The 13,481-nt window shown below is 41.8% G+C and overlaps 1 protein-coding gene across 1 annotated transcript in view; it reads left to right on the top strand.

The window, feature by feature from the left end:
- Positions 1-953: 953 nt before the first annotated feature.
- Positions 954-13,481, top strand: part of VWA3B (von Willebrand factor A domain containing 3B) — a 68,567-nt gene continuing 56,039 nt past the window's right edge. Inside the window, exons 1-6 of the mRNA XM_042811042.1 lie at positions 954-1,014; positions 2,455-2,541; positions 4,508-4,732; positions 6,893-6,987; positions 9,395-9,645; positions 11,348-11,507. Coding sequence (XP_042666976.1) covers positions 2,502-2,541; positions 4,508-4,732; positions 6,893-6,987; positions 9,395-9,645; positions 11,348-11,507 — 771 coding nt within the window. The 5' untranslated portion in view covers positions 954-1,014; positions 2,455-2,501. The remainder of the gene's footprint in view (positions 1,015-2,454; positions 2,542-4,507; positions 4,733-6,892; positions 6,988-9,394; positions 9,646-11,347; positions 11,508-13,481) is intronic.

Genomic DNA, 13,481 nt, shown 5'->3' with positions numbered 1-13,481 from the left:
AACAAAGAAACAACAACAACAACAAAAAACAGAATTTGTGGGTTGAGATAAAACTATTTGCTAGGAGAGGGAGAAGGAAAAGGATAATAGTCTTGACTATGTATATATATATATATATATGTGAATGTATATAACAAGTGATGTACAAGCAATTGCTCATCATCCCCCAACTGATGCCCAAGCAACAAAAGAGAGAGAGTTGAACTCCAACTCCCTTAAAAACTCCTGCATGAATACGGTATGGAATATCTCCTTGGCCAGTTCAAGTCAGCTATCCTAATTCTGTCCCCTCCCAGCTCACCGAGCCCTTCTCTGAGAATGGCCTTGGCTCTGTGTAACACTGCCCAGCAGCAACTATCAACACTGCTGTGTTATCAACATTGTTTTTCTCCTAGAACCAAAACGTTGCATCATATCAGACACCCCAAAGAGAAAAACTCCATCTCACCTGAAACTAAGGCACGCATCCACACGGTTCTTAAACACCTCCAGGGATGGTGACTCAATCCCTCCTTGGGCAGCCTGTGCCACTGCCTCACCGCTCCTTCCGAGAAGCTCTTCCTAATATCCAACCTGAATACAAATACAGCCAATTGCTTACTGTGAGCTAAGAATTAGCAAGGACACAAAGCTCTGACCTCCTAAATCCAGATACTTGTGACTCTCCTGTTATACGTATGGCAAACGTTATTTTGGTTCCTACAGCACCAAATGCACTCGGTCATCGTGGCATCTGTTGGCAATGAATTTATTCGCATTTCCCTCTCGCAGCCCTTCCGTACACCCAAGCCTGTACCCTTCACAGAGAAATAAATGCATAAACAAAGGCAAACAAGCAAACGCCACAAACTCAAGACTATTCATTCCTCAGCGCCGTTTCACCGCGGGGAAAACGAACGGCACGGTAACGGACACGCAGGCCCCGCGGGGGCGGGGAGGCCGTCCCGTAGCAACCGGCCCGTCTCCACGTCAACAGCCGGGCGGCAGCCGCCGCCATGGCACGGCCGGAGGCAGGTGAGGGCCGGGCCCCGGGGGGGGCGCCGCGGGGCGAGAGAAATCCGTGGTGCCTCATCCCTGCCAGGCTGGATGGGACCTTGGGCAGCCTGAGCTGGTGGGGGGCAGCCCTGCCCACGGCAGGAGTTGGGGCCGGGTGGGCTTAGAAGTCCCTTCCAACCCCAAACGGTTTGTGATTCTGTGACTGCACGGGCTCGGCAAGCACGGCCATGTCTGTGAAAAGCTTGCGGCGCATGATGGGTGTGAGCAGTGCTTGGATGAACTCGTGCTCACCTTTTGAAAATAGCGTGTTTTGGTTGAGCATCTGAGTTGGTGGTTTTCTTGGTTGTCGTCATTTCTAAACTCGCATGCTTTTCCCAGAACTGAGGTAGATTTGCTATTTTCCACTGAAGCAGCTCCATCGCCTTCCCAGTGCCCCTTTTCATGCAGCGCCAGCACTTCACACACAGGTGTTGGTTAAGTGGCCGGCCAGCAGCGCTGGGCATTCAAAGCACAGGAAAATCGGTTGCCACACCTGTGGGCATATGCAAAACGAGATGGCGTCTGGGATTTGTTCTCCACCTGAAGTGCGTGTCAGCAGTTACCATCAGGGCAGAGCAGCACTGCTTCTGCACCGCGCTATGGACGGCAGGAGTCTCGCTGCCGGCACTGTCTGCCTCAGCTCCTCTGTCGCATACTATTTTATCCCATCTTGGCCTTTCCCATAGGAAACTGCTGCGTAACAGTAGCTAGCAGCTGGCCTACTGGTGATTCGTAAATGTCCCTCATCCTTTCATCTTATTTATTAAAATAAGAACCAAAATGCTACATTTGAAAATGGCGCACTCAGCAAATATATGCTACCTTGCCTCCTCTGGCATTTTATTTTCTATTCATATGTTGTGTTTAAGTCACAGTCGGGCTTTATACCACATACACGTACAGGTACACAGGCACAGTTCTTTTCCTTTGTGAATCATCTTGTGGTCTTGCAGGCAAAATTATGAATCTCTTCACAAAACTGTGTCTCAGATACAGCCAAGATTACTCATCAATGGGATTTTAGAAAAAAGTAAGGTATATTCTATTATTGCTTTGCATTATAATACAACTGGCTATTGTTAGGCCAAAACATCACACTCATTTTTGTAGCATATCTGCATGGAAAATTCTGCCTTGGCTCTTTTTTAATGATAATTTAAAGGGAAGGAATAGAAACCATATTACCAATACCCACATTCCCATTTCAGAGTACGGGCGTGTCCATGTCAAATCTGCCTTTCTTACATGAGAGGTAGCTTTTCTTTTTAATTCATAATATTTTCCTTGAGGAAAATCTTTACTTTAATCATCTGCAGTTTATTATTGCCTGGGCTTATGTGCAGCTGGTTCCAGATCATACTGATCTGCTAAGGACATTATTTTAGATTATTATATCTTTTTTTAACAAAAATTCCTCAGGTTCTTAAGAAGAAAGCAAAGAGGAGCTATCAGTTGAGAGATCCACCATGACTGGCAACCCGTTTAAGACACTTGCCTGGAGTGACTGTGAGTGTTTCAGGACTACTTTTACACACACTGCATGTTTTCCTGGGTGATGTAGAGTTTTCTTTGCTAAATTGTGGTGTGCATGTTGCTAGCTGTGTTGCTAGCATTCTGAAGCTCTGCCAATCTCACCCATGCTATGTATAGGGTGCTGAGCTGGCCTTTTTTTCTGAGGAGGAAACTGGGAACAACTGCTCAAATGACTATAAACAGTGCCTGACTACATACAAAGCCTGAGCAGCTGCAAATCTTCACCTGTGTCTCTTTAGAGTTAACATCTGTCGTTACTGCTTCTGTACTGAGAGTAGGAGGAGGGCTGGTAAGATGCCAGCAGCCTCTACAAGCATGCCAGCAGCCTCTGCAGGCACGCCAGCCCATCACCCTGGCTGGGAAGGAGCTGGTGCCAGCATGTCCCATGCAGAAGGCTCTCACTGAAGAATGATTTCTGAGAATACGTTTTCATTTCCTCTATGTGTGATTAACTGAGAAACAAATCTGTCAAATGAACTGTTGTAACCAGGTCAGTTGCTATAGTATTTGATCTCAGCAGTGAGTTTTCCATGGTACTCCGTACCAGACCGAGGGTTATTTTTAGTCATTAAGGATAGGAGTACCTTCTTTATGTTTTGGAGCCATTTGTTCCGCACGGTGTATTTGCATTTCTTCTGGCTTATGGTAAATGGGAAGTGGAGGGCTTGGGTATTCCAGATAGTGTTGTTGCTGGGGAAAATGGCCAGAAACATCAAATGTCCACAGAAAATAAACTTAGATACAGCAAGGGTATTTAATTGAGCAGAGTATTTTGGGAATGAACAGGAAATACCAAAGTCCTCCTAGAGCCTCTGTGCTGAGGAATAAGCGAGTTACTGATGTCATCACTTCCATTTCTGCCCCAGCCACTCTAGGCTCTGATCTGCCTCTGCTCCAATTTTCAAATGGAGATATCCCAGACAACTGTAAATCAGTGCTGTGAATACATTCACTGTTCTGCAGAACTTAATATCATAGAATCACAGAATGGCCTGGGTTGAAAAGGACCACAGTGATCATCCAGTTTCAACCTTCCTGCCATGTGCAGGGTTGCCAACCAGCAGACCAGGCTGCCCAGAGCCACATCCAGCCTGGCCTTGAATGCCTCCAGGGATGGGGCATCCACAGCCTCCTTGGGCAACCTGTTCCAGTGTGTCACCACCCTCTGTGTGAAAAACTTCCTCCTAATATCTAACCTGAACCTCCCCTGTCTGAGCCTAAATCCATTCCCCCTTGTTCTATCACTATCTACCCTCGTAAACAGCCATTCCCCTTCCTGTTTATATGCTCCCTGAAAACGGACTTTCATGTCCAAGCAATCCTGTGCATGCACATGATCCATCACAGCCTGGAGCAGATGCTGCCAGTGCCATTGTTTGCAATTGTGATAAATGATGTGAGAAGTGGGAGTTTCTCCAGCTTCTCAATAAAATCAGGATCTGCTGCTAGCAGTGTTGTTGCTTATGATAGATGTTGAACATACCATTGTTAAGGGATCCCTGTTTATTGCATTATGCTTCTAGTGTGTAGTTGTGATTCTCTGATATTCTTTAGATGCCTCCTGCAGACACTCATTCTTAAGATTTAGGACAGATGTCTTAGGAGCTGGAAGAAATGCCAATTGGCAAACTGGACTAAGCTTTGTTTGGGCTTGGATTTCAGCATACAAGAGATGTTTTCTTTAATAAATTGAAGGTGAAAACATATGGAGGGGGTAAAAGAAACATAGCAGTAAGTATATGTGTAGAACTGAGGACAGCCCTCCAGATTAAGACTGTTGCCCAGTATAACAAAAGAGAAGAATAACTGAGCTGAGCTACATGCATGGAGACTACTGTGGTATATGGTAAAGAAAGCAAAGAATTGCAGTGAATTTTTTTTTTTTTTTTTTTTTTTTTAAGTGTAAGCATTGTTATCCCTCCATTTCTCTTTACAACAGCTGCCTTTGATTCAAAGTACAGACAAGACCATGAGAATTTAAGTTTCCATGAGGACCACAAAAAGAAATCAGAAGAGAAGGAAAGGAGTCTGACAGTCAGTCAGTGGGACATGGATGTACAGCCCCTCATTTCGTCTTCCGAATGGCTTCAGCTTCATGGGCTCAAGAGAAACAAATTGACTTTGTCCCAGATTTTGTCACAAATTGGATTCCAGCACAGGAAAGGTATTAGACAAATCAACAGTCAGTTAGAATAAATTTTTTCTGTAGTGTATTGCTCATTTTGCACCCTGGGGAGATACTCATTTGGTCTCTTTTCTTACAACAGTGGCAGAAAGGGAAGCTGTATCCCTTGTTTCTGGTGTTGCCAGTTTGAAGACTGTGGAATTCCGCCTCCTTTTTGATCTGAGAACTCAGTACCCAAAAAAGGCTTTTCTTACTGAACTGTGTAGTTGCTTTCTTTACTTCAGGCTCCAGTTCAAGTCTTCCATAGTTTAGCTACAGCTGGGAAACAACATGCAGTGCTGAGGCTGTTAGTCTTTTGCCTGCAAATAATACCCCATGAGACTGCCCATTTTTAGATGGCAGATGTAATATACGCAGTGCCATAATCTGAAATCTACTAATCATCCAGGCTAGCCAACTTGCTCGGGAATATTATTTCCAGGAAACCAGCTTCAAGAAAGCAGTTAAATTTGATTAGAACACAGGCTGCTTTTTGTGCAAAATCAGGCTATAGAAAAATGTTCTTTTGCAGTTATCTGACAGCTGGAGTGGAAGAGTTTGCTAATAATTATTAATCACTGCCATAATAGTGCTTTGCAAGGCATGGTAAAATATTCTTTTCTTTGAAGAGCTTACTGCCTGAGAAGTAGGAGTTGTAATGTATTGCAATTGTTCTAGGTTGCATAATTTAAGATTTCAGCTGGCTTGTGACCATGGGACATTCAAAAACCAACAGTGCAGATCCTGGAATCCTGTGTGCTGTAGATGAAGAAGAAGCTGTTGAACAGGGTTAATGTTGTTACAGTGTAATTTTAGGAGCAGAACGTACTAACTTAGCAGGGCAGCATGCTGTACAGAATAGCTGCTTTGTGACGTTAAATATTCCCCCCCTCCAATGTTTTCCTATCAGTGGAACTACTGCAGAAGATTTCTAGCTACTGAAAGAGAACAGAGAGTGGCCTTTTCCTTAGTTGCACCCACTTCTGCACCCATTTAGTTGTGTAAGAGAACAGCATTATCTGTCCCTGTTTTTGTATTTTGTTTGATGAACAAATATTTGCAAGTCCTGTTGTGAGGTAAGTGGATAATACAGAAGTTTAATTGCCTAAACCTTTCTTTTATTAAAGTCATGTGGATTATTTTTTGCCTGAAAATAGTTCAGTGTGCTTTCCCCCTCACTTCTGACTAAACTGGCTTGGCAGAGGCAAGTGCAGGGCAGCTTTAGGAGGAGAAAGTGAGCCAGGAGGCAGAAGCAACCACAGCCCAGGCAGGGTTGACCAGCATGCAGTCCTGCAACGTGTGAGCACAGCAGGCAGAGCAGGGTGTGGTAACAGCATCCAGTGGCACTTCCAGACTGGGCGAGGTGATGGACCAGCTCCAGGGTCCAGCTAGAGCTAGTAGGATGATCAGCAATGGAGTGCTAATGTTGTAAGAATTTTTGGTTGATGTTGATGTATTTAGATAAGATGAAAGAAGACTGAAATGTAGTATATGGTATATGGACCATATTATTTTCTATGCTAAAAGTCATGCTAGTCCAAGTGCTGCCAGGAACAGGAGATGGAGACAGAGACAAGCTTGGAAACAAGGCTGTAGTACAGGGCTGAGAGATCTAGCCAGGAGTCCTGCACCAGTAGGACTTGAAGTAGGCACACCTTGCCAAACAAAGACTGAGTTCCCAGGCCTGAGCACGCAGTGGGTGGGTGGAAGCCCCAGGTGAGGCTGATCAGGATAACCCAGGACTGTTGGTGTCCTCAGGACGCCAACATAAACACAGGCAGAAAAAAATTGTAATTCAATGTCACTAGAATTTCTCTTGAATTTCTTGAATAATGTCCAGAGATCAACATGGATGCATGTGCCTCATAAATGGATGCTATGCATGTCAATCTGGGGAATAGCTGAAGGACACATGTACTTTGCTATGGGAGGAGCTCCTTCTCATTCAAAGCCTGATATATCTAAAGAATCCTTCTCATTCCTCTAAGAAGGTTTCCCTGAATTCTGATTGTACAGTTCTGTAGGAAGATATTAAGCAAAGCACACAATAACAAGAGCAAGAATTACTCTCCTTTGTATTGCGTGCGCTTTGGAAAAACAGAACATCGTGAAAGTAATCCTGATGATTAACAACTTGTTCTTTTGTAACCTTTACTGTAGATTATGTGACCACTTTGGGGAAACTTGTGGCTTCTCGGTATGCAGATGGTTTATTTCCTCAATACAAGAAAGCACACGATGGCAGCGTGTATAATGTAAGTGGAACTGACTTGTGGTAACTTCCCTGTGCACTTAGAACTTCGTATCACTGTCAGTAGAATGATATGACTGTAACGTCTCCCTGTGACACGAAATACATACGTGCATTTGTTGTGTGAGAACTTTATCTTTTGATCTATTTTTTTTTTCTGTTTTCTGAAATATTAGTGATAACAATATTGAAGCTAGCTATCTTTTTGTGCTAGATATCTTTTGTGGAGTCTCACACTCTTGTCTTGGTGCAGCACTGCAGTAAATCTTTCCATAGAAGAAGGCTGCAGTTTCTAAGCAACATTTACTCTGTTTTGCAAGAAAGAACACTTAAAAAGAAGATGCTCAGATGAGAATTTTTTTATTTTTTTCTTGTGTTCAAAGTACTTGTAGTCAATAAAACCGATGGGCATGCTGAAATTAAATAACATAATGTGCTGTCATTGCCAATGCAAAATGCTGCTTTGCTCAGTGCCAGTGGGTCACAAAGGGCTCAGCCTGGACTATAGAGAGCTAGCTGGATCTCTGCCCAGGCTCACGTTCTAAGGAATGTCTTAGTAACAGCTGCTGGCTGTCCCATTGTTGAGAGGATGGATGGGACTGAAGACATACTCATGTGAGCTAGAAGGGGAGAGAGTTAATTCATAAAGGATTTTACAAAAAAAAGGCTTGTCGTTTTTTTTTTTTTTTTATTTTTTTTTTTTTTTTTTTTTTTTTCTCCTGGTAGCTTGAATCTTTTCTGAGGCACCAGGTGTGAAAATGAGAAAAGAATTATTTCAAGGATCCTCATTCCCTCATTTTTTTAAATTAAATTAATTCTGTATGAAGTATCTACATAACATCTTTTAATCATAGGGCATGTTTGGAGCAAGGGAAAAGATATTTCTGGTAGTATTAAAGGAGTCGTGCCATTATACAATATGTGGCGAGACCTCATTTGGAATATGGTGCATGATATTATGTAGTTACCACAGGGTAAGAAATAATTCCAATTGGAGTTGGTACCTGGAAGAGCAAGTAGGATGATCAGCAATGGAGTGCTAATCTTGTAAGAGGCCTTGATTGATGTTGATGCATTTAGATAAGACCAAAGAAGACTGAAAAATTGTATACTTGAATGCCCTTGAATGCTTCTACAAAGGCAGATCGCAGGCACAGAGAAGAGCTGTTATTTTCTATGCTGAAAGTCCTGGTAGTCCAAGAATAAATGGATGTGAACTGCCATGAATAAATATCGAGTGGACAGCCAGAAGTTTTGCAGCCCCTCAGAGAAATGGGAATCTGGACTGGCCAACTAGAAACAAAAGGGTGGGGCAAGAAAAGTGCTTTATTTTAAGATAGAATTTGATCAGTGTAGTGCAGTGAGCTGTTCGTGTGAGTCTGGCAGTGATAGGAGGAAACTGGACTTTCTGAGCACTCCTTCCTAGGCCTCCACTCCTCTGCAGACAACCTGCTACGTGTCTGGGAGGCATTTTACAGTGCCCTAGCTAACAGTAATGAACAGTGAAAAATACATAGGAGTTTGCAAATTGATTTCTCACTGAGAAATATATTGTTTTCAAACATTTGTAGCTCCAAGGTTTTGAACTCGTCCTGGAAAGTTGAAGATAGAAGGTGGTAGGTAAATTAGCTTAAATGGGTCAGAGATTATGAGGATGCATCTTTACTGGAACCTGCAGTGAGTTTTTAAGCCAGCAGATCTTTTTGCACAGCGAGGATTCATAGATACGTGCATAGAGAGGGGTTTCTTGGTGTTTTTTATTTTTTTTTGTTTTTTTTTTTGTGCTCAATCTACGTTTTTCTTATTATGAGAGAGAACTTTTGACTGCATTTGCCTAAGCCCCTTCCCTTAAATAGTTAAGCTGTAGTGTTGGGCATTGTTAGTGAAATAATAGCACAAATAGGAAGCCTTTTACATTTCCTTTCAAATGCTAAAGACAAGGTGGAGATTGAAGTGCCCCAGCACCAAACTGTTCACCCCCTTGTACGGCTGTGCGGCGTTTTAAGAGCCAGTCAAAAATCTGGTCTAAGAAGGTACAAAGTGTCTGTGTTCCTGTTTGTTCATCCATCTGTTCTGCAGCCCTTTCTCCATCCTCTCCCCTGTTCAGCTCACTCTAATTGCTCCGGTCTTGAGACAGACAAGGCAGACAACCCATTGGCAGTGTCCCATGCTTGTATAAAAAGATTATGAAAGGCAATTAGGACGAAATGCAGCGTCTTTTCTGTTATGGCTTAGATACGTTTGTCAAGTATTTGCTTCTGAAATAGCGGGAGAAAAATGGGTTGTTTTCACTGCTACCTTGGCCGGCATATCTGGCACTTGCAAACCGGTTACTGCAGCTGTGCTAAGCTTGGGGCTTCATTTGTGTTGTTTTAATGTTCAGTTCCTCTCTCTCCCTTATTTAAATAAAGCTGACAGCCAAAAAAGAACTGATTCTTCGTTTTGTGGAATGTCTAATGGGAGCTATTGAGCTGTATCAGCAGCGAATGGAATGGTTAACCAGTGAAAGCCGGCTGATATTTGGAGTGATTCAAGAACGGCACATTGTCATCGTTTTGGATTTTGGCACTGCAGCTCCAACCGAATTTGATCTATGCCGTGATGCACTTTCTATGGTTCTTGTGGAACAAGTGACACAGATTGCCAAATTTAACCTCATTCGGTAAGCAGAAAGGAGTCCATGTCTGCCTTTTGTTGGAGAACAAGAGTCTTATATCATACAGATGTGTGTTTGGATAAAGTGATTTGTGTCATGGCAATATGTATAGATTTTCCACCGAGTTTAACCCGGAGGAATGCTGAGTTTGCTGCTTCCATTTAACAAAAAAAAACATTCTTACCCTGAGGAGAGGATAAAGGCTAACAGAAACCAAATGGTGATACAAGCCTTCCACAAACGTAGCACATGTAGAAAACCAGAAAGACAAGGGGTGCTTTGCAACCGCAGTAGTGTGCTTCAATAATGCATCTAAGTATTAAAGAAACAGTGAGGTCCCAGCTGACTGCCTGGGTATTTTTGTGTCTTCAGGCAGTACAGTTTTCTGCCTTACAGCTGAATATACACTCCCCCACGTACCATAGACACAGGCATAGTCATTTGTATTTCTATAGATTTCCATGGTCACAGAAATAAGTAGTAGGACTAGGAAACAATGCTAGATTTCCATAACAAAAGACAAAAGCTTGTTCCTTAACCTGAGTAAATGAATCTGGGTCTGGTTACAAATAGAAAAATCGAAGCGGCTATTCAAATTTATGCATCTTTGCACAAATCCTCATTTTTATATAAGCGTTTGAAGTTATAAGCTTGGGCTTGTATATATGAATGGAATTTGGTGACTGTGAAAAAATGATGCACAAATTGGGCCATACAAATTTGGAATAGGTTCCATAAAGATTGCTTTCAACCACACTATGATTCTGAATGTTGTTTTATGCACGCTTTACCCTACAGATTTGTTTGTGTTTCCCTATCTTAATTGTCTACCTTATGATACAGTCCATTTAAAAAACAGGGGATGATTTTCCTAGATTTCAAGAAACACATAAAATATTTTCTTCAAAGATGATTTGTGCTAAGCTAAGGCAAAATTGAGGCACAATAAATGTGTTCATTGATTTTTCTTTTTGTTGCGGGGAGACAAAGGACAATATAGCTCACAAATTACTGCTTTAAATGAATCTGAGAAACTGGACTACTTCTCTTTTAGATTTGCAAGGAATTATTCAGAACAGTCCTTGGCTGAATGTCTCAGATCCTGTGACATTCAGCTTATTTTACTGGAACCTGTTATTTTTTTAGATTTATCTTTTGTCTTTCCATATGTACATACACAGGTATACATGCATATATATGCTTTGCACCTCTGTAATGCCAAAGACAAAAGGCCTTTGACCAATCAAATACTGAAAAGCATTGCTTCACAAATCTTACCTCGATGGGCAAATAAAGATCAGCTCTTTTCAAAAAAGCAGAAGTAGGTTAAAATGATCTGATATGAAGTCCATGCAGCAAGTCTTGGAAAGAGAAACCAGATTGTTTTTTGTACACCTATCTTTAAAAAATTGTGCTTTTATAATAGATATATGATAAATAAGCAAAAGGACAAATGGGAATCAGGAGCTGTAAAGCACTGTAGCTGTCTTGGATGTGCTTTCAACAACTGGCTTAAAAAATAGTCATTTCTATACCTAAGAGTTTCATTTTACCTCTACTTTTATTGCAAGTCTAGATTTAATGTATGTGGTTTATTGTTATTATTACTTAACAATTTATAAGAATACTAACAGTGGAAGAACTCCACCATTTTGCTTTGTCAGTATTTTTCTCACTACTTTTGATTTATAGTTAATGTCACTTGCAGGGCTGCTGAGGATCTTATGAAGTGGCAAGAGAAATCTGCTCCTGTGTCTGAATATACTGTAAAATCTGCTGTTAAGTGGCTCTGGAAGCTGGACCACACAACAGCTGCCAACAGTACCACCTCTGCTGGAGCCCTGGTGGAAGCCATGAGTGATGAGACGGTAAGCTCATACATCTTTTCAGAAGCCTCAAGTTAATCCAAGAGTGTTCAGTGCCAAACTGGCTACTGTGATTTGCCCCAATGAAATGTGAAACATAAATATTAATGGGAGGATTTGGAAGGTTTTTTCTTGACAATAACTGCATACAGCATTTACTTATGGCTTGCTTATGTAAATTTATTGTATTCTGAAGGCAAAATCTTGTATTTTCTTTTTTTTGCTGCACACAGGAGAGTTATACAGTCATTAAAGGAAAGAGTAAATATCCTGACTTCCACTTCCTTTGCCATATATGTTTTTCAGGGTTTCAAGTTCATGAAAATATTCATAGTATCAACATTACTGAAGACAAGAAAAGCATTTTTATTTTGTAATGTAACCAAAATGCTTTTGAAAAAAACCCTGTACTTAAAATCCAAAATACTAAGTACAGAGATTTCTTTATGCATTTGTAGACAGCAAGAGTCTTGAAATATTTTTTTCGTCACCCAGGTTACAGCTGTAATTTATTTCAGGGCAAAAAGACAAAGCATATGCAGATATTGTTACTAAAAATTCTGACTATTTTTCAAAGTACCATGCTACATTATTCATTTATAGCAGAAGTGACAAAACATAAAAGATGTGTGCTATCATTTGAGCTAGTTAGTTAAAAATTGTACTCTTAAAGAAAGATTTTATGAAATTGGCTTCCAATATAAATTCAGTTCCTGGCACCCAGATTCAATGGAAAATCACATGGGTTAGAATCACTGGTTTTTGCTGCCATTAGAGTCCATGCCTGCACACAGATCCAACCTTAACTCTCTTGTAAATTTCGTTGTGAGACACTGTTTGAAAGAGAAGGTAGATTTGGTTTGAGTTTCCTTCTCCGCTGGATGAACCTTGATGTTTTGAAAATGATAGTAGAAAGGAAGTGGGTGAGGAGCAAATTGTACAACAGTGACAATTTTATAACTGCTTTTTAAAATGTCCCCTTCATAAATTATGCTAACATTTTCAATTTACAGTGTATTACAAATTTTCTGGTGAAACAAAAAGATGGTATTTGGATTTAAGTACTGTCTGGATGAAGAAAAGGCTTATTGGACCTGAGTCTGCATGCAGATAAAGAGAAGTTAAAATTCTTCCAACAGTGAGGCATCTATTATTTTTTCTAGACATTGGTGGGCTAATGGGTAATCTGGGGGAGCCTGTTTTGGCAGGTGATCCATGTAAGACAGACTTTAATTACTCCTAAATACAGTCATTATCATTTATAACTGACAGTTCAGTTTGAGCGCAGGCCATACTGCTAGCTGGAGGAGACCCCTCTCAGACCTAGGCAAGACCTGTGGACTCACTGAACAGTCATAAATGACTCATTTCTCTGAACTGCTTCCGTCAACAGAAACTGCTCCAAAACAATAGCTCCTTTTTCCCTAGACTTGGCTCTTCCTGTCATTCCGTTAGGTTGAGTTTTTCTTCCATGTGTGGCAAGTCCCTAGATTTCCTTTTCTCATGACCTGCCAGTGCCAGGCTCAAGATCACCACGCTGCAAGGCTGCAGTCACAGAATCACAGATCCCTTCCAGAGTTGGAAGGGATCTCAAGGATCATGAATCTCCAACCCCCTGCCACATGCAGGGCCACCAACTTCCCTTTCTCTGGAAGGAACTTCCCCCTGACATCCAACCTAAATCTCCCCTCCCTCAACTTAAAACCATTTCCCCTTGTCCTGCTGTTATCTACCCTTTCAAAGAGTTGATTCCCCTCCTGTTTGTAGGCTCCCTTTGGGTACTGAAAGGCTGCAATGAGGTCACCCTGCAGCCTCCTTTTCTCTAGGCTGAACAAGCCCAGCTCCCTCAGCCTCTCCTCATAGGGGAGGTGCTCCAGTCCCCTGATCATCTTTGTGGCCCTGCTCTGCACCCTCTCCAACAGCTCCCTGACTGGGGGCTCCAGACCTGGACGCAGTACTCCAGGTGGGGCCTCACAA

This window comes from Centrocercus urophasianus, unplaced genomic scaffold (assembly GCF_019232065.1).
Source record: "Centrocercus urophasianus isolate 14NV4802_14NV808 unplaced genomic scaffold, USGS_Curo_1.0 seq_12, whole genome shotgun sequence".
Classification (NCBI taxonomy): Eukaryota; Metazoa; Chordata; class Aves; order Galliformes; family Phasianidae; genus Centrocercus; species Centrocercus urophasianus.
The sequence above is the reverse complement of the archived record's forward strand: the minus strand, read 5'-3'. Positions and strand labels throughout refer to the sequence as shown.